Consider the following 18,826-nt stretch of genomic DNA (forward strand, 5'->3'; position numbering starts at 1 on the left):
GTGAAGTTGCTCTGATCATTTGATTCAGATGGTGTCTGTCAGGTGTCTCCACTGTAAATTACTTTTTTTCCCCCTTTGTAAATAACGAGTATTGTATTGGTTGGTACTTTGAGAAAATGTACAAATCCGATTCCTCCTCAAACTTATGTTTATTCTTGTATTTATTATATCATCGTAGACTTATGGATATATTATTTTTTCCAATGGATTATAATCCATTACTACTGTTATTTATTTTCCTGCTTACATTGTCCTGATTTGCCATGGAAACCCCTTCAATCTGGCTTCTGTGTACTGATCAGTCTTTGCATACTTCCTGACTTATTACTACAAGATGTACTTCCATTGTCCCAACCCTAGGTACAGCCATCTCTTCAAAGAGCAGCCCATATTCAGCAGCTCTGGGCCACTGCATGGATGCTCTACCTCACGTCACCACGCTCTTCTCCACTCGTGTTGCCTACTTTGCTTGGCCCCGTCCAGTAGCTTTTGGACCGAATTGTTCAGGAAGAGAAAGGACACGTTTTGTTTTGATTTAATCATTGTATTAGTTCTGCATGGGTGGGGACTATAACATATTTCATCTGGCATCCCCTGGTGTGTATTATATAATAAATGCTCAATAAGGGTATAAATTCATTCAAAGACAAATACTTAGAATGTGTCTTTTTAGGAGCTAGTCATGATTCTAGGTGCTAGGAGGACAGAAAAGTGAACCAAATTTAAAAAAACAAGAAAAAATACACATAAGTGGGAGCCCTGTGAAGGGAAATAGTTTTTTATGAAGGATGGAAATAATTTTGTAAGGCAGCCTTTCCCCCAAGTGGGGTTTTTTTCTACATTAATATGTATTCAATGAAAAAAAAGTTCTTACTTGGCACTTTTAAAACTTTAGTTCTTATCAGAGTGCATAGACTGAATGTGTCACCGATTTTTTTTTTTTAGCCTTGGTAATTTTTTTCTATTACTAGAGCTTTGCTTTTCTCCCACCCTGAAGAACATTGGTGCCTTGCATATAGCTAACTGCTTTTTTTAAAGCACCAAATGGAAATTCTGGTAATATAGAAACGTTGTATTAGTAACTCCACCCTGTAATTTGTTAGTTTCTACACCTTTGACCAGAAATAACTCGAGAGAGAGAAAGTGATTTTTTTCATTATCCTTTCTATTAATAGAGTTAATCATCTATGTTATTTCATTTAACTCACAATGCATAGCATATAATCTAACTTTTGATTTTTGTATTATAAAATTATTCAAGCACTTACTCAGCACATGTTTGATTGCCCGTTCTTTGCTAAGAACCTATCTTACAGGATTCTTAAAGGATTAAACAAGAGGATGCGTATACTTTGTTCAGAGCAGCTAATAAATGTGTCCGTTGAGTCACAATGTGCATTTCTCTTACTGGACAATAAGGTTCCTGACATCAGGAATTTTGAACTTTACTTAAAATTAAAATGTTGTTACGTTATCATTGACACATATGAGCATTATATGTGTTTTATGTGTAAATTCTAAAGCAAACACCATATACCTACCATTTAATTTAAGAATGAGAATTCTCAATCTGGGCTCCGTTGCACAGATTCTTATTCAGGAGGTCTTGGATGGAGCTTAAAAATCTGAATTTCTAATAAGCATTCTGGTAATACTGATGTTGTTGGTCCCCTAACCACATTTAGAGAAATACAGCTTTACCGTATATATCTGCAAATGGAATTGCTGAGTCATAGGACATTCACATATTTCACTTTTTTCGTTATTTTATATAGCGGCTGTAACAATTTAGAGTCCTAGATCAGCAACGTGTAAAGAGATTCCATTGCTCTTTTTCTAGTCAGACTTGTTCATCTGTGCCATTTGAGTAGACTTGAAGTTGTATCTTATCATGATCTTATCTTGCATTTTAGTGATTAGTAGTAATGAGGCTGAATATACACTTCAGTGGCCATTTATGGTTCTTCTTAAAATGTTCACGTATTCTGCTTATTTTTCTATTTATTTTTGGGGGTTCTTTTTATATTCTGGAGATAAGATTCCATTGTTGGTTATATTTACCACAGGCAACTTTTCCTACTTTGCCATTTTGTGGTATTTTTACTTCCGTCATTTTTTTGTTTGTTTTTTGGTAGACAGAAATTCTTAATTTTCATGTGGTCAGATAATTTATGGTTAGTTCTATTAGTCACCCATTTAATATATTCTTCTATAACCCAAGTTCCATATAGATAACCTCCTATATATTTTTCAACACCTTTGAGAAGTTTGTCTAACATTTAAATATTTTCAAACATCTGGAATTCATTTTATGTATGGTATGAGGTAAGAGTCTAATTTAAATTTTTTCCTATATAGAAAATCAGTCCCAGTACATTTTATTTAGTTGTCTGTGCTTTACTCAGATCTACAGGGCTTACCCTGTCAAAGGTCAGACTTTCATATATTTATGAATCTGCTGGGGAGATGTGGTTCATTTCTGTTCCTTTGGTCAGTTTGTTGATCTCTGTAGCAGAGCCAGTGTTGTAATAGCTATAATTTTATAATGTGGTTTGCTGTATAGTGTGACAAATTCTATTACATAATCCTTTTTTCTTCATACACATTTTACTTTCTAAAATTTTTTTTATTTTTTCTTCATATACATTTTAGAATTAAGTGCTTTGAAAAACTCTATTAGGATTTGGGTTGAAATTACATTGCAAATGTGGATAATGGGTGCTCTTATCCATGAACCTAGTATATCAGTTTACTTAGGTTTTCTTTAAAGTTGTTCAAGTGTTAAAGTATTTTTGATAAAAGTCTAGCTAGTTTTATGTTTTATTTATTCCTAGTTACCTTATATTTTTATTATTGTTGTAAATAGAACATTAATTTTTTTTCTGTTCATTGCTAATGAGTAATATGAAGTTTACCTTTGCATATTGATATTACTTTTATCTTACTAAACTTAATAATTCCAGTCATTTTTTTGTATAGGTTCTTTTGTTTTTATTCGTGGATAATCATATCATATATGAGTAGTGACATATATCTTTCTTAAAAAAATTTTTAAATTACAGTTGACATTCAATGTTTTATTAGTTTCAGGTGTACAGTGTAGTGGTTAGACATTTACATAACTTACAAATTAATTCTCCCAATAAATCTAGTACCCACTTGACACCATACATAGTTATTACAGTATTATTGACTCTATTCCCTTTGCTGTACTTTACATCCCCGTGACTATTTTGTAACTGCTAGTTTGTACTTCTCAATCCCTTCACCTTTCATATATTTTTATTTTCAATTTTCCTGTCTTTCCCGTCCCCTGCCTTTTGTGGTTTTGTGTCAGTAGGACCACCAGTGAAATATTAAGTATAAAAGTTCCTGATTTTAAAGGGTATAATTCTCATAATTCATCATTTGAAATGTTTGTATGAGATTTTAACAGCTACTGTTTGCCAAGTTAAGGAATTTATTCCCTAGTCTTGTTTTGTTAAGAGTTTTTAAAAAACACATAGATTTTTATTTTTATCAGATAATGTTTTTTCATCTCTTGAGAGCAGCAGACATTTTTTTTCTTCTTTAATCTGTTAATGTGCTTGACAAGCATTTTTGCCATGCTAAGCTACTCTTGAGTTCTTTCGATAAAAACCAATGTGGGCTTGCTCTAGTAGGGTGGTTTCCTCCATCCCCCCATTCATCCACCCCCCTGCCAGTCATAATTGGATTGTGATAATATTTTATTCAGAATTTTTGCATCTATATTCTTGAGTGAAATTAGTGTGTATTTTTCTTTCTCTTAGTTTTTTGGGGGGGTTTTTGGCAAGTTTTGTTACTTTGATAATATTTGTCATATAAAGTGAGAAATGTGTTCTCTTTTCCATTGTTTGGAAGAGTTTCTGTGAAATTGAAATGGTCTTTTACTAGAACTTTCTTATAAACCCTGTGGGCCTGATCATTGTTTTGTGTTTTTGGAAGGAAGATTTTAAACTACTTACTTGACTTTAATAAAGGATTATTCTTGGGAGAATATAAAATATATTAGGGGGATTGAAGAAATTTATATCAAAATAATGCATGTACATGGTTTAAAAGAATTAAATAGAAAAGGATAGATAGTACTTAGCAAAAACTAAAAATTCTATATTGTATTCTTCCCCAGTCTCCTTCCTACTTCCTGGAAGGAAATGATCTGTTTCTTATTTGTTGATTGATGGATTTTTTTTAAAGTTCTAGGGTTATTGCCAGAAATTTCCAAACTTTATGCTTCTGTTGCTACACGAGAATCTAGCTCATTTGCTTCATCCCCTTTTCCTCCCAATACAACACTGTTTCAGTTCTTGTCTTGGATATAACTTTCTAGATGTTGAATATAAAACTCTCTTCTTGTTCTGCCAACTGCGGACAGTTTCTCTTCATTCTCAAATTTGTAAGCTCAGGGTATCCTGGAGTTTCTTTCCCTTCTCCAATTCTGTTTCTACCTTCAGTTTGCCATCCAGACATTTACTTTTGCATTGTCACAGTTGATAACATTGCATTATGTAATACAAATTTTAAGTTTTATGCGCTTGTCTGTAGTAGCTGTAACCGTAGTGGTAGTAATCGGAAGTACTTACACGTAGTTTCTAATATGTGCCAAGCACATTACATATATATATATTTAAATCCTTACCTGAGGATATTTTTTTTATTGCTTTTTCAGAGAGAATAGAAGGGAAGGAGGGAGGGGGAGAGAAACATCGATGTGAGAGAGATACATGGATCGGTTGCCTCCCACATGTGCCTGGACCTGGGCTGGGGATGGAGCCTGCAACCAAATCAAAACCCGAGACCCTTCAGTCCACAGGCTGACACTCTAACCACTGAGCCAAACTGGCTAGGGCTGTATTATATTATAATACATATATACACAAAGGCACTTTACATATATTAAACTTATTTAATTATCAAGTTGACCTTGATAATAGTATAAGTAATATGGTCTCCATTTTACTGACAAGGAAATGTAAGTCACTTAGCAAGTATTTGAGCTGAGTAGATTAATTTCTAAAAGTTGAAAATTAGTAAACATTGTTTATGGTTATGACTAGTTAAAATGATTGTTCATAGCTAAGATGTGTATGCTGTTATCATATTTTCTTTCTTGTACAGCCATTTATTTTGTAGCTTTAAAATTTGTTTTATTTGAGCACTAAAAATTTTTATCATTTCAAATTATGTAGTGTGGCAGATATTTACATTGATTTTTAAAGCATATGTGAGGTGAGATGTAGTATTTTACAGGTATTTTGTGATGTGATTTAAAATAATTGGAGATAGTGTGTTCTGCAGAGACATTATATGAAAGGTTGATTTTCCAGCATCGCATAAGCCCTCTGAATATAAGTATCTTAATGTCTGTCAAGCTGAAAATATTTATTTGGTAATAAAAGGCTCAAAGTTTAAGCCACTTGAAATGTATACGGGAAGAGCCTCTGATTTCAGAATATTTGCCACCTACCAAAAAGTTGTACCCCCTCTACTGGAACTGAACGTAAGTTCCTTTCCGTAGTTCTGCCTGGGCTTGCAGGCATGCTCGTTCAGGGCACTGAGCCCTTCCCTGTTCTACTCTTCCCCCTTTCATTTCCAGCTTGGATTATGTTGGCAAGATTGGCAGTTGGTTTTGAAACCAATCGACCTGATAGGAGTACAGTGGTTTAGAGGATGGGTGTTAGGGTCAGACGTCCTCAGCTTGAATCTCAGTTCTACCACTAATTACATGTGTGTCTTGGTTACATTTGTTTCTGTGAATCAGTCTCCTCGTTGTGAAATGTGGCTAATAGACACTTTGAAAGATTGTTGAGTTAATTGTTATAAAACTCCAACATCGGAGTCTGGACTAGTATGCGTTCAGTAAGCTGTTACACTGCGCCCCCCCCCCCCCCCCACGGTGCAGTAGCCCTCCAAGTGGCCTCTTTTCTCACCTTCCACCCATTCCAGCCTCCCTACCACATTGCTACCAGACGATCTTCCTACGAAGAACAGCTGTCCATACTGACTTTCTCGTGAAAGTCCTCACGTGGGTCTCCTTTGCTCCCCGGTTCTCAGATGTAACTGTTCTTTGTACATGTTATGAAGGCGAATTTGTCTTAAAGAACCGGCAGAACTCACAGCCAGATGTGACTGAGGGGAATCTGTTATCGTCTGGATTCTGTCCTTGAATGGTTAGCATGTTGTTTGACCCCCTTTCGTGCTACTTACTGGTTCATGCTTAACTGATAAGGCGATTGCTGTATCTTGTCACTGTGCACAGTGCAGACTTACTTGTGTTTCTGTAGGTATAGTTATATCTGCATTGACTGTCCTTTTTACAGATCCAGGCAAACTGAGGACTTTGAGGATGTGATTCTTCAATTCCTTAAAATTGTGGGCTGCCCCTCCCTGTCAGGCTTAGAAATGCCTCACTGCCCAGCTGTGGGGGGTATATTTCAGAGTTCTCTCTAATTTCCTGGTGGAGTGTCACCTTCAAAAAATGGTACAATATTATTTAAAGAAATCAAAACAAATAAAATCCTTCGAAGCACCGTGTCCTGTAACAGAAGACTTTTCTTTTTCTTTATTATGTGTGTGTAAACAGTTTGTGGTTTTTTGTTTTATTTTTATGCACAGGCCAAGGCCATTTAGATTATTATTGAATGAAAGACCCCCATTGCTATTCTCAAGTGCCATTTTTCTTCCACTTACGTAATGTTCTTTTAGTCTCTTACCCATTGACTAACTAATAAATGTTAAGTTTTGGGTCTTGTCACTTCTAGTTGGCCTTGGTGTTTAAGTAAATTTGGTTTGGGTTTTTATTAGTCCTACTAATTGTTGAAATGATTTCTGCTTCACAATCTTAGTGTCTTATATTAACTTTAAATAAAACATTTATAGTACAGAGTCAAATTGTGCTAAAAAGTTCATGAAAGTCATCAGTAGTCTGCTGTACTCTACCTTCCCCCCCATAACACACACATACACACACACACACACAACCATTTTGAACTGTTTGACTATTTTGGTATTTACCTACTTTTTTTGAAATATTTATAAATTGCTATCCTCTCATTAATTTTATTTCTTTTATGGTAGATGATGATTTTAAATTCAAGAAACTTCACCTCTTTTAATTGATTTTGAAAAACAGATTGTAGATCTCCTTTAAATCAGAATTAACTTGATAATTTTTACCTTAGAATTTGAACCCTAAATATATAGTTAAGGCCCTTATTTCAAAGTGTATGTGTTGGTGCAATTTACTTATTTTACGCTCTCCATTATATTTGATATTATAATGTTTTCATATTTGTGGATCTATTTCTAGTTTCTCAGAGTGCTACGTGCATCTTTCCTCCCCAACTCCTCTCCTCTCTGTTTGGAAATGAATGCAACAAAGGCTATGCATTTTCCTTTGAGCATATGTTTTGCTGTGTTCCTAGATTTTTTAAAATTTCAAACGCTCTTTTTATTGTTTTCTTTTGACTGATTTCTTTGTCTTTATTTTTCTAATTTTATTAGAGTATGGTCAACTGCATAATCTATTCAAACATTTTGAAAAGAGTATTTTAAAGCTTATTTTATGATTGATTTTTTTCAGTGTTCCTTGGGCACATAAAAATTGTAAGCTTTATTCAAGAGATAGAAAGTCTTATGTCATTATTAAACCAAGTTTCTGGATTGTTTTAGTTTCATTATGTCTGTGCTGATTTCTTCTTGTTAGATATGTCCATTTTCCACAATGATGTATTGATTTCTTATTTCAATGAAACATTTTTCAAGTTTTGTTTTTTACATTTCATTACCTTTTGCCTTGTATAATTTAGCTTTTAATTTTTTCATGCTGTTTGGTCCTCCTAACCTTGAATTCTACATTGTGTGATATTAATATAGTACTCATACTTTCTTTTGGGAGAGCTTAGCTGATATTTCTTGGCTCATCCTCCTGTTTTAAACTTTTTTTCAGTCTTTCGATTTCAAGTGCTTCTTACAATCTGTATATGACTTTTATCTTTTACCCCCGTCTGACAGTCTATCTTTTAGTGGGGGAATTTGGCTTTCTCTTTTATTCTAATGAGTGATACTTAATTTTATCACTTTATACCTTGTCATTATGTATATTTGTGACTTTTTTTCAATTTTTGTAGTTTTGCTTGTATTTTCAGGTCAATTTTCATTTCCTAGTTTCCCCTTGTTTATGTGGCAGTCCTGTACTGTTCCATTTTATTATTGTCTACCTTCCCTTTCAATTGCTCATAATCTGATTTTTCCCTACTTTAATATGAAAAATGATACCAACATTTTCCTTCACCTTGACACTTACTGATCTTCTTCTATCATTCCTAAATTTCTATGGAGATAATTCAGGTTTATTTCTAAATCATTTTTAATTTTTATTTTTTATAATATATTTTTAATTTATTGATTTTGAGAGAGAGAGAGATTGATTTAATATTCCACTTATTTATGCATTCACTGGTTGATTCTTGTATGTGCCCTGACTGGGGATTGAACCGCAGCCTTGGCATATCAGGATGATGCTCTGACCAACTGAGCTGCCTCACCAGGGCTATTTTTTATTTTTCAATTACAGTTGACATACAGTATAATATTAGTTTAAGGTGTACACCCAGTGATTAGACCTTGTATAACTTACTAAGTGACCATCCCGATAAATCTTGTACCCATCTAATAATTCAGTCTTTTAGGAATTCATATTAAGCACTTATATGACATATTTCACATAGTGTATTATCCATTAAGATTTAATTGTGTGTAGAGGGCAAGGCACATTGCACCCCAGTTTTGTCTCCTCTCCACTTTCCCGCACATAAAATTCTCTTTCCTGACTCAGTTATTGTTTGGTTGAATTCCTTTGCAAGTCCTTTCCTTAGATGGGGCAGTGGGTGATGTACTCTTTGAATCCTTACATTTTGGCAAATGTTTCTTTCACACTTCATGTGTATGTAGGATGTTTGAGTTGTGTTGCTTTTTCTCCCAGCAGACTAGATGTTACTTTTTTTTATTCCAGTATTACAAATGAGAAGTTCAATGTTAATTTGATTCTTTCTGGGAACTTGTAAGATTTTCCTTTTATCCTTAAAGTTCAGGAATTTTAGCAAATGTTTTTTGCATGTATCTTTTCTCTCATTAGTCCTGCCTGGATCTTGGAGAGTCACAGTCCAGTCTTTTCCTTAGTTCGTGGAAATTTTTTTCCATATTACTTTAGTTATTGCCTCTCTTCTATCATTCCCTTTTTCTCTTTCTAGAGCCTCTTCTGGAACTTTTCCTATGGTTGGTATGCTAGCTAGATTGCCTCGATCTGTTCTTTAAGTCTACTTTCTTTTTAAAACCATTATGATTTTCATATCTTTGTATTTTTACTTTATGCTTTGAGCTTTCTTCCAGTTGACCCTTCATGCCACCAGTTATAGTCTATCTTCTCCTTTAATGTATCTGCTGAATTATTCAGCTTGAGGACTTTACTTTTTAAATTTTAATTTATTTTGTAATCTGTATAAATTACATTTTTTCTCTAGTTGACTCTCCTTAAGTAGTCATACTATTTTTGACTCTGATATTTCATTGGTGTCCTGCAGAACTGTCAGGTCTGCTCTCTCCTACGCTCTCTCACCCTTAGGTATGTTATATATATGTGCATTAGGGTTTAGATTGAGCTCTTAGGGGACCTTAGGTGGTTGTATCCTGTAAATGATGAAAGGCACAGGCATCTCAGCCTGCACTGTATCAAAGACATGTTGTGTATTTTTTTGACCTGGAGGACTCTTTGCCTTCCTTTTGGTCTTCTTGCACTCCCCAACCTGGAGAGTAGAGTATAATCTTAATCTCCCTTCTACTGAGTGACTCCTGAGCTCCTTTTGGGCCAGGGATGCTGTCCACACTAGTGCAGTTATCTACATGCAGAACTCTTCTGGGTCTTGCTTGGAGCCCAGAACAGAGCACTCCTGCACCAGTCCTCTCTGAAGATGACTATAATTCCTGCCCACATTCTTCAGGCCCCACTCACTCCCTACTGGTCCCCAGAGCTGACTTGTTCAGGAGAGAGAAATGGGTTGGATTTGGGATTGAAGTGGGGGACGGCAAGTCAAATTCAAGGTTCATTGTTTTCTCCAGAATTCTGAATATTTATACTTTATTCATAGCCTCAGATGGTATTTCATCCTTCTGTGCCATTTGTCAAGCATTTAATGACATTATGGAAGAGGCTTCTATTTTGAAGGCCAGTCTTTGATTATCATGGTTTTCCCAGCCTCTTTATCTGCATAATCTCTTGGTACAATTTCTAGGAAGTGTCCTTTTAACATGTACCTTGGACAAATAAACTCTATTGGTTTGGGATGAATAAGTCTCTTCTAGGAGAGTTTATTTGTCCATATGCAAATTTCACTGAATAAGATACGAATGAACTAAAAATCTTACACAATGCAAAAGCCAATTAAAGTAGGACAGAGGCCAAAATTAAGAGGATAGCTAGAGGAAGAAACAGGAGATAGAGAATAATCTTTGTATTATCAATGGTACTAGAAAGAAGACATGGTGATAACATGGAAATTAAAAAATCACATATAGTCAGAAAACCTTATTCTAACCAATAGTTACACCTTCTCTTAAGCCTGGGTTGCTGACAAGTAGTATTAGAAGAGATTATACATTAAATGTATAACAGATTATACAATCTCTGTTCCAGAAAATTAAAACAAGGAAGCATGCGTAGATGAAAAAAAAATACCGAACCCTATATTCACAGGCTGTAAAGTTAGTACAAACACATGTATATTTATATTTAAACAGTCATTCACCTTAAATATTTGAGATTTGAATTATGCACACATGCTGTTCCTAATATTGATATTCAGTTTGTCTTAATCAGCCTCAGGCAAAAAGAATTTGAATTATACAACATGTGTAAACTTCACATTGAATGGTAATTAGTCTGTGCTGCTGAGTGGCACTTCATGTTGAGATTAATAGCTCAGTAAAAAAATTTAAAAGCCAGTGACTTGATTCCCAATATATAAGGGATAGATGGGCTGAAATTCAATGAAAGCTTTTATTCTGTTTCAGTAACAATTTAATTCCTGACTTTGTATGTCAGCCTTTGTTTTGCATTTGTGACATGTGTGAATATGGCGTCAGGTGACATACATTTGTACTTTGCTATTGATCACAGAAAATGTAACCCTATGAAACAGAAACCATTCTCTCATCTTTTTGTTATTTTCTAAATTTTTATTTGTCTGGGGTGTTGTTACTGAATATGTTTCCCTTCTTAGCTCTGAGTTGTCTCAGCTTAAAGAAAGATTTTCCGTAAAGTTGAAGGAACAAGAATGGTTGGGTCACTTGCTTGTACCAAGATTTGTTGGGTGGGTTAAAAGGTGCTGGTATGCATTAAAAACCTAGACCAACATGGGGTGTAAAAGTTATAAAATTTCTGGAGTTTTGTACTTAACATCATATGTATGCAATTAAGTAGAGAATTTGAACTTTCTATGACACAAGAACCTGTGTCATTTACCACTGTGTACTTTGTGTTAAGAATTACAGTTTGTACTACAAAAGGATTTTAAAAATAAATCATGGAAGAACCCCTATATAGAAGTCCTTTTATTTTTGTTCGTGCTGAAATGTTACTATATTTTAATGCTTAACATTAGAATATTTGTTGGTAGGTTAAAACTTACGTATTTTATAAGTTACATTTATAAAAATACCTGTAATACTCCATAAGGTTGACTATTAGACAACAATGCTTGGGTTTTTGGAAGCCATAATTAGAATACTGATTGCAAATTGCCAAAACTCAGTGAGTCAACAAACCGGTTAACAACAACAAAAAAGAAAACTCAGGGATATTAGATTTCAAAATGTTCTTCCTTAATTTAGTTTGTCCATTATACTTTATTTTAATTATTCATTGTATTGCTTAACATGGCAGGAAATGTCTTGTAATAGAATTTGTAAAATAATGTAGTTTCAGTAATATGAATACTATCTTTAGTGTTCTGCTTTCAGGACTCAGATTAAGATGTTTTGTAAGGAATTATCTACTTTGATGCATAAAACCATGTCTTTGCTTTGTAACTCTATCCATTTTAGAATTTTGAAACCAAATGCTCACTTGAGAGGGAAAAAATGGAATAATTGGTATGTGTCATTTTGTTGTTGAGTAAGTAAGAAAAAAATTGTAAAAGGAAAAGACACATAATCCCACTAACGCAGAACAATAATTTTTCATTTTGGGTATTACTTTCTATTATCCATATATATGCTTCCCCCACCAATAGATCCAATAAGTGGATTGTGCATGTAACTGAAAAGCATAGTCCCTGCCTACTATATTTTTTGTGTCATGTTAGATATTTAAGGAATAGAGGATTGGTTTACATATCATTGACCTTAAGTGGGTGAGTTAGAGTGAAACATAATAAGCGAGTCTGAAGATGTAAATTCCAGTTGAAATCTGAACATTTATTTGCCTTTGGTTGCGTTAGAAAGGGGAAGTAAGTGAGAAAGAGCTCTTCTTTTAGTATTCTGTGTATTTTCGCACTTCCAGGATTTACTTCTGTTTCTTATTTTTACTGTTAATGATAGAGGTTCACAAATAGTCTAAGTGTGGACTTGAATTTTGTGCCTAGAGAGAAAGGTTATATATTTTGAGGTATTTACATGAGTGAAAAAATTGGTAACATATTTGAAACAAAATAGACAGCAATTAACTCTTTCCTTATGATCACACAACAGTAATTGATAAAGATTTTTCCTTTCCTTTGATGACTGTTAGGTGAAATCTTTATTTCTGTTAGATTTAAACTGTTAGGTTTCTTTATTTTCTTTGCTAGTGGATGGGAGACATATTTTTTAAGTGCTGAAGTTTGGATAACAAAATAATTGCTTTTAATCTCAAACAGAATAATTTTATTTTTGGCTGGGGTCTTTATTCTTTATATTAAAAAACCATTTAAAATTTAATATGATCTGGCCTCACTATGTGACCCTGGGCTATGTTTCCAGCTCTCTCTCAAAGCTGGATGCTGCTCCACAAATATAATCTGTGCTTTGATCCCTCATTGTTTTCGTTCATTCTAGTCTCTCGTCTCCAAGTACTTTTTCATTCTTCTCTTTCTAGTATTAACTGCTTATCCTCAGGGACTTAATTCAGGTGTCAATTCTCTGTAAATTTCTGAATTATTCTTTCCCAGTACTCCCAACAGAATTATTTATCCCCTGCTTTCTTTTTTTTTTTTTTTTTGTCATAGCACTATATAGGTGGCTCTTATAGCAACAATGAATCATAGATACGCCACAGTTATTAAGAGTGGGGCATGTGGAAATCTTGCCTTCTGCAACAACATGGATAGACCTAGAGGGTATTGTGCTGAGTGAAATAAGTCAGGCAGAGAAAGACAAATGCCATATGATTTCACTTATATGTGGAATCTAAAAAGCAAAACAAATGAACAAGCAGAACAGAAACCGACTTACAGATACAGAGAACATTTTGATGATTGCCAGAGGGGAGGGTTATTGGGGGATGGGTGGAAAAAGTGAAGGGATTAAGAAATACAAATTGGTGGTTACAGAACAGTCATGCAGATGTAAAGTACAGCATAGGGAATAGAGTCAATAATATTCTAATAACTATGTATGGTGTCAGATGGATCCTAGATTTATCAGGGTGATCACTTTGTTAAGTCATATAATTGTGTAATCACTGGGTTGTACACCTGAAACTAATCTAATGTTGTACATCAACTATAATTGAAAAATAAATAAAATTTAAAAAGTGGGGCCATGTGTTATCCATCTTTGTATCTTCCCAAACAAGCATTTAGTCAACATTTGTTGAATTGAAATGTTTAGAATGCCACGCTTCTCATGATTAAGGAAACAGTGTGGCTCATTAGATTCCTTGATCCGCAGTAGCCCTCGTTCACCATGTTTCTCACACACGCACACTCTATTTCCACCTGTTACTCTGTGGTGGTTGGTTTCCATGAAAATTACTTCGAGAGCAATGAAAAGGGGATCATTTCGTGCAGAGGGAATGCAAGGAAAGTGGCTTTTGACTCTTTGTTGCCATTCAGCTTTGAGTCTCATTTCTTCTCCCCTTTTTGCAGGACCCTAACAGGAGTGTTCATACCAGCAGCAGTAGCAGCAGCAGCAGCTGTAGCAGCAGCAGCAGCAGCAGCAGCAGTAGCAGCAGCAGCAGCAGCAGCAGCAGCAGCAGTAGCAGCAGCAGCAGTAGCAGCAGCAGCAGCAGCAGCACCAGTTTTTCAAAGCCTCACAAATTAATGAAGGAGCACAAGGAAAAACCTTCTAAAGACTCCAGAGAACATAAAAGTGCCTTCAAAGAACCTTCCAGGGATCACAACAAATCTTCCAAAGAATCCTCTAAGAAACCCAAAGAAAATAAACCACTGAAAGAAGAAAAAATAGTTCCTAAGATGGCCTTCAAGGAACCGAAACCCATGTCAAAAGAGCCAAAACCAGACAGTAACTTACTCACTATCACCAGTGGACAGCAAGAGAAGAAGGCTCCTAGTAAAAGGCCCCCCATTTCAGATTCTGAAGAACTCTCAGCCAAAAAAAGGAAAAAGAGTAGCTCAGAGGCTTTATTTAAAAGTTTTTCTAGCGCACCACCGCTGATTCTCACTTGTTCTGCTGACAAAAAACAGATAAAGGACAAATCTCATGTCAAGATGGGAAAGGTCAAAATTGAGAGTGAGACGTCAGAGAAGAAGAAACCAACTTTACCGCCATTCGATGACATCGTGGATCCCAACGATTCCGACGCTGAGGAGAATATGTCCTCTAAATCTGATGTGAGTAGTCTTGTTGGCTTCCCTCCTTTCCCTTCTGAGTTTTCAGATTTTTATTTCCGATAGCTTCAGGATAAGGAGTGAGGGAAGAAAACGGCAGTTGAACCGTGGCCTGGCGGTGTGGAAGTGCCTAGAAATGAATTTCTTTAACTAATGGAAAGAAGGACATGAAATCGTTAAGAAATCTGCAGAGTTTTAGGCTGTGATTTAAGTTGCTAAGGAAAAGATATATTCAATATCTTTATTGACTAATGGGTCATTCGAATTGCAGCAGAAAAACTTACATGGTCATTAGAGCTTAGGTACTATGCTTTTCAGTGATTGCTGATTTAGGGAAGTAAGGAAAATACAATAAAAGTTGACTACAAAGGACAATACATTTAAAAGAAACCTAGAAAATATTAGGGTGTAGCTATAATGTTGATCTTTTTGATCAATGGAATGATGTAATTTGTTGAAGTAAATGGAAAGCTAGTGATAGTATTTTTTAAACAGTATTTTCTAGGCAAAATTGACATAACAATATACTATGCATATGTAATTTGATAAATTTTAACATATATATGTGCTCCTGAAATCAAGTGAGAGTATTTTGAAAACCGTCAAAAATAATAAAAAATATTTAATTTTCTTTTCATTGTATAACCACTGGTTTAAAAGTACAACAGTTGTACTTTCCTTATTAGTTTTCTCAGAGTAGTAATGCTTTTATTGTGATCTTCATTACAAGTTTTTTTCCGATGAGTGGGATTACCTTTTGTGGGTACCTAAAAGACCATCCAGTATTCCCCCAAATGTTACCTGATGTTCAGATTTAAACTTATAATTACAGATTTCTCAGAGTTGGAAGGGATTTTCAGGTTATCTATTCTAACCTACCAGTGTAAGAAATCCTACATTTAGTGACTGGACTGTTAGTAATTTAAAAGTATTCAATTCTATTTCTGGAAAATAGAATAGAAACATTTACTATGAAGTTCTCTCTTCCTCACACTTCCTTTTTCTCTAACTTTGACCTTCTACCAATACTTATCAGTCATGATCAGTCCCAATAATCTCCTTACTTTGGCTTGTCAATATTTCTAGACAATGGTCAAGGAAAATGTCTGGCTAAAAATTGCTGGCAATTTTAGAATACTACTTCTCTTTCTGTTCCCCAGAGTTACTTCACAAATGTTCCTAGTTCAAATGCTGGCAAGGGTTAAGGGGTTTTAGTAGCAGATTATCTCTCCTGGGTTTGTTGTGTTTTGGGTTGAAAGCCAGCTAGAGTTAGGACATGACATCAGTACTGATCTCTGGTCATCCAGAGACCACTTCCTTCCCCTCAACTCTATAGCTAATCTTGAAATTTAAATAGAAGATCATTATTAGGAGCAGAGTAGCATATAAAATACTGGAGGTTGAGTAATTCATTCCAGTGTTTGGTAAAGGCTTTCTAGTGATAGTTCTTGAAATGGAGATGAGTGCTGATAAGTTTATTCCAATATTTCAAGCATTTATTTTTCCTCCTTTGTTTTTTACCCCTCCTTTTAAATCAAAACTTGCTCTAAGGCAGATGCTACCTTTAACTTTTTTGTATGTTTGACTTCTATTTAAAATCACCCTGAAATGTTCAGTGATGCAGTTGGGGTGTGGTTAGTCTATCAAGACTGTCAAGTTTAGCAACTTTGTTCTGACATGTTGCGATTCTTCTAGAACAGAGGTTTTTAAATTATGGGTTGTGATTCACTGGTGAGCCATGAAATCAATTTAACATGTCATTGTCAGTATTTTTAAAAAGTCAGAATACATTGTAATTAGTATGGGTAAATAATGGTTTGTGAAATTTTTATTTCAGAAGGTGGGTCATTTCCTATAGTTGGTCAGGGTCAAAATTCTTAAAGGCATCTTTCTCAAATGATTGCTGATTTATGACAAGACCAATGGCATTCACAAAGCAGTATTAAAGCTTCATATGAAAGTACATGAAAATTTCATAGATTATCTTTCTCTTTAGATGATTTTGTGTGTCCTTGTTTTTGTTTGCCTCTGGTGCCCTCTCTTTTACATATGATTTATAAGGTATGGCTTTTCTTTTCACAGACTTTATGTTCAACTTGGTATATTTATTCAAAGCAATACCTTTAAAAATCTTCATCCATGGTTTGTTTGCCTGCATGGTTTCTGTGGGATCAGTTATTTGTGGATAAGTGCTTAGGTAGATAGGTAGTCAAGTAATGAAGTATTTAGGTGTTTGCATTCTGGTGTGAGACAGGCTGACTGTATTTTGAATCTCACCTGTACCTGTGATCTTGGGCAAACGATTTAATCTTCTCTGTTTCTCAGCTTTGTGTGTGTGTGTGTTTTGTGAAATGGCAACTAAAATAGTATTTACTTTGTAAGATTATTGTGAAAACAGTCAATCTAAATAGTAAAGCACTTAGTACACTGATCTAAAAATGTGAGTTAGCCATTGTTATGTATGATTTGGCTTCTGGAAACCTTTATAACCCAAAGCATTGAAAGATTTTTTTGATATTCAAAAATACTGCAGAATTCTCCTGTCCTTTTTTAAGTGTGTGGCTTATATATTTTAAAGGGGAAAAGGTACTTGGAATATCTGTCATGTTGCTCTGAATTTTGCCTTGAGGAGATATATGATAGCAATATTGATATGCATGTGTTACGTATATCCTGTGGAAAAACACAGGACAAAGACTCTAAGTTTGTTTTGTTTTTTTAAATTTCATTCTGGAATGTAAAGCTCTTTTTTAAAAATCCTCACCCAAGGATATATTTTTTAATTGATTTTGAGAGAGAGAAACATTGATGTGAGAGAGAAACATTGATTGGCTGCCTCCTGTACTCACCCAGCTGGGGCTCTAACCTGCAATCCATACATGTGCCCTGACTGGGAGTAGAACCCGCCACCTATTTGGTGTGTGGGATGACCCTCCAACCACCTGAGCCACCTAGCCAGGGCTAGACCTCTTTTTGATTAAAGAATAGTTGATATACAATATATATTGTTTCAGGTGTACAGCAGTGATTTGACATTTATATACCTTATGAAGTAATCACCACAAGAAGCCTAGTAATCATCTATCACCATACAAAGTTATTGTGATATTATTGACTGTATTCCCAATGCTGTACATTACATCCTCATGACTTATTTATCTTATAACTATAACTTTGTACCTCTTAATCCCCTTCACATTTTTGCCCATCTCACCACTACCCAACCCTCTCACAACTATCAGTTTGTTCTTTGTATCTATGCATCTGTTTTATTTGTTCCGTCTTTTTAGATTTCACATATAAGTGAAATGATACAGTATTTGTCTTTCTTTCACTTATTTCACTTAGCATAAACACCCTCTACGTCCATCCATGTTGTCTCAAATGGCGAGATTTTGATGCAGGCATTCTGGGAGCCTGGGAACCTGAGGGTTCACCACCCACTGTGGGTTCTTGGTTTTGTGCAGGAAAGAATTCAAACGCAAGCCAGCATAGAGTTTAAAGTGAAGGTGAGTTTATTAGTGACGTGGTGAAACAGATAGGAGGCTACTTCACAGGCAGAGCAGCCTTCTGTTAGCAGAATTTGCTTCCTTTATTGAGGTGCATTTAATAGGGGGCGGGGGTGTAGGTTATTCAATAAAAGGGAGGAATATTTAGGATCTTCTTGGGAATGGGGTGGAAATTTCTCGGAGGAGCTCTGTTGGCCATATTTTGTCCTTACATGGGCCTTCTGTTTCCTATGATGGCAATGTGTGGTGTGTCATTTAGCATACTAATATATTACAATGAGTATATAATGAGACTAGGGGTTACCTAGTCACCATGTTGGATTGAGCTGGTTTCTGCCAATTTTAAGCCATAAATACAGTGAGGGGATTTTATATCATAAATCTTACTTCCTTGTTGACAATTCCTATAGCTGTTATCAATTGCAGTTGGTTTTGCCACATACCTTATTTCAGTTTCATTCTTTCCTATGTCTG

The 18,826-nt window shown here is 35.0% G+C and overlaps 1 protein-coding gene across 1 annotated transcript in view; it reads left to right on the forward strand.

The window, feature by feature from the left end:
- MLLT3 (MLLT3 super elongation complex subunit) overlaps positions 1–18,826 on the forward strand; it is a 231,890-nt gene that overhangs the window by 157,204 nt on the left and 55,860 nt on the right. Inside the window, exon 5 of the mRNA XM_016205491.2 lies at positions 14,142–14,846. Coding sequence (XP_016060977.1) covers positions 14,142–14,846 — 705 coding nt within the window. The remainder of the gene's footprint in view (positions 1–14,141; positions 14,847–18,826) is intronic.

This window comes from Miniopterus natalensis, chromosome 12, assembly GCF_054644295.1.
Source record: "Miniopterus natalensis isolate mMinNat1 chromosome 12, mMinNat1.hap1, whole genome shotgun sequence".
Classification (NCBI taxonomy): domain Eukaryota; kingdom Metazoa; phylum Chordata; class Mammalia; order Chiroptera; family Miniopteridae; genus Miniopterus; species Miniopterus natalensis.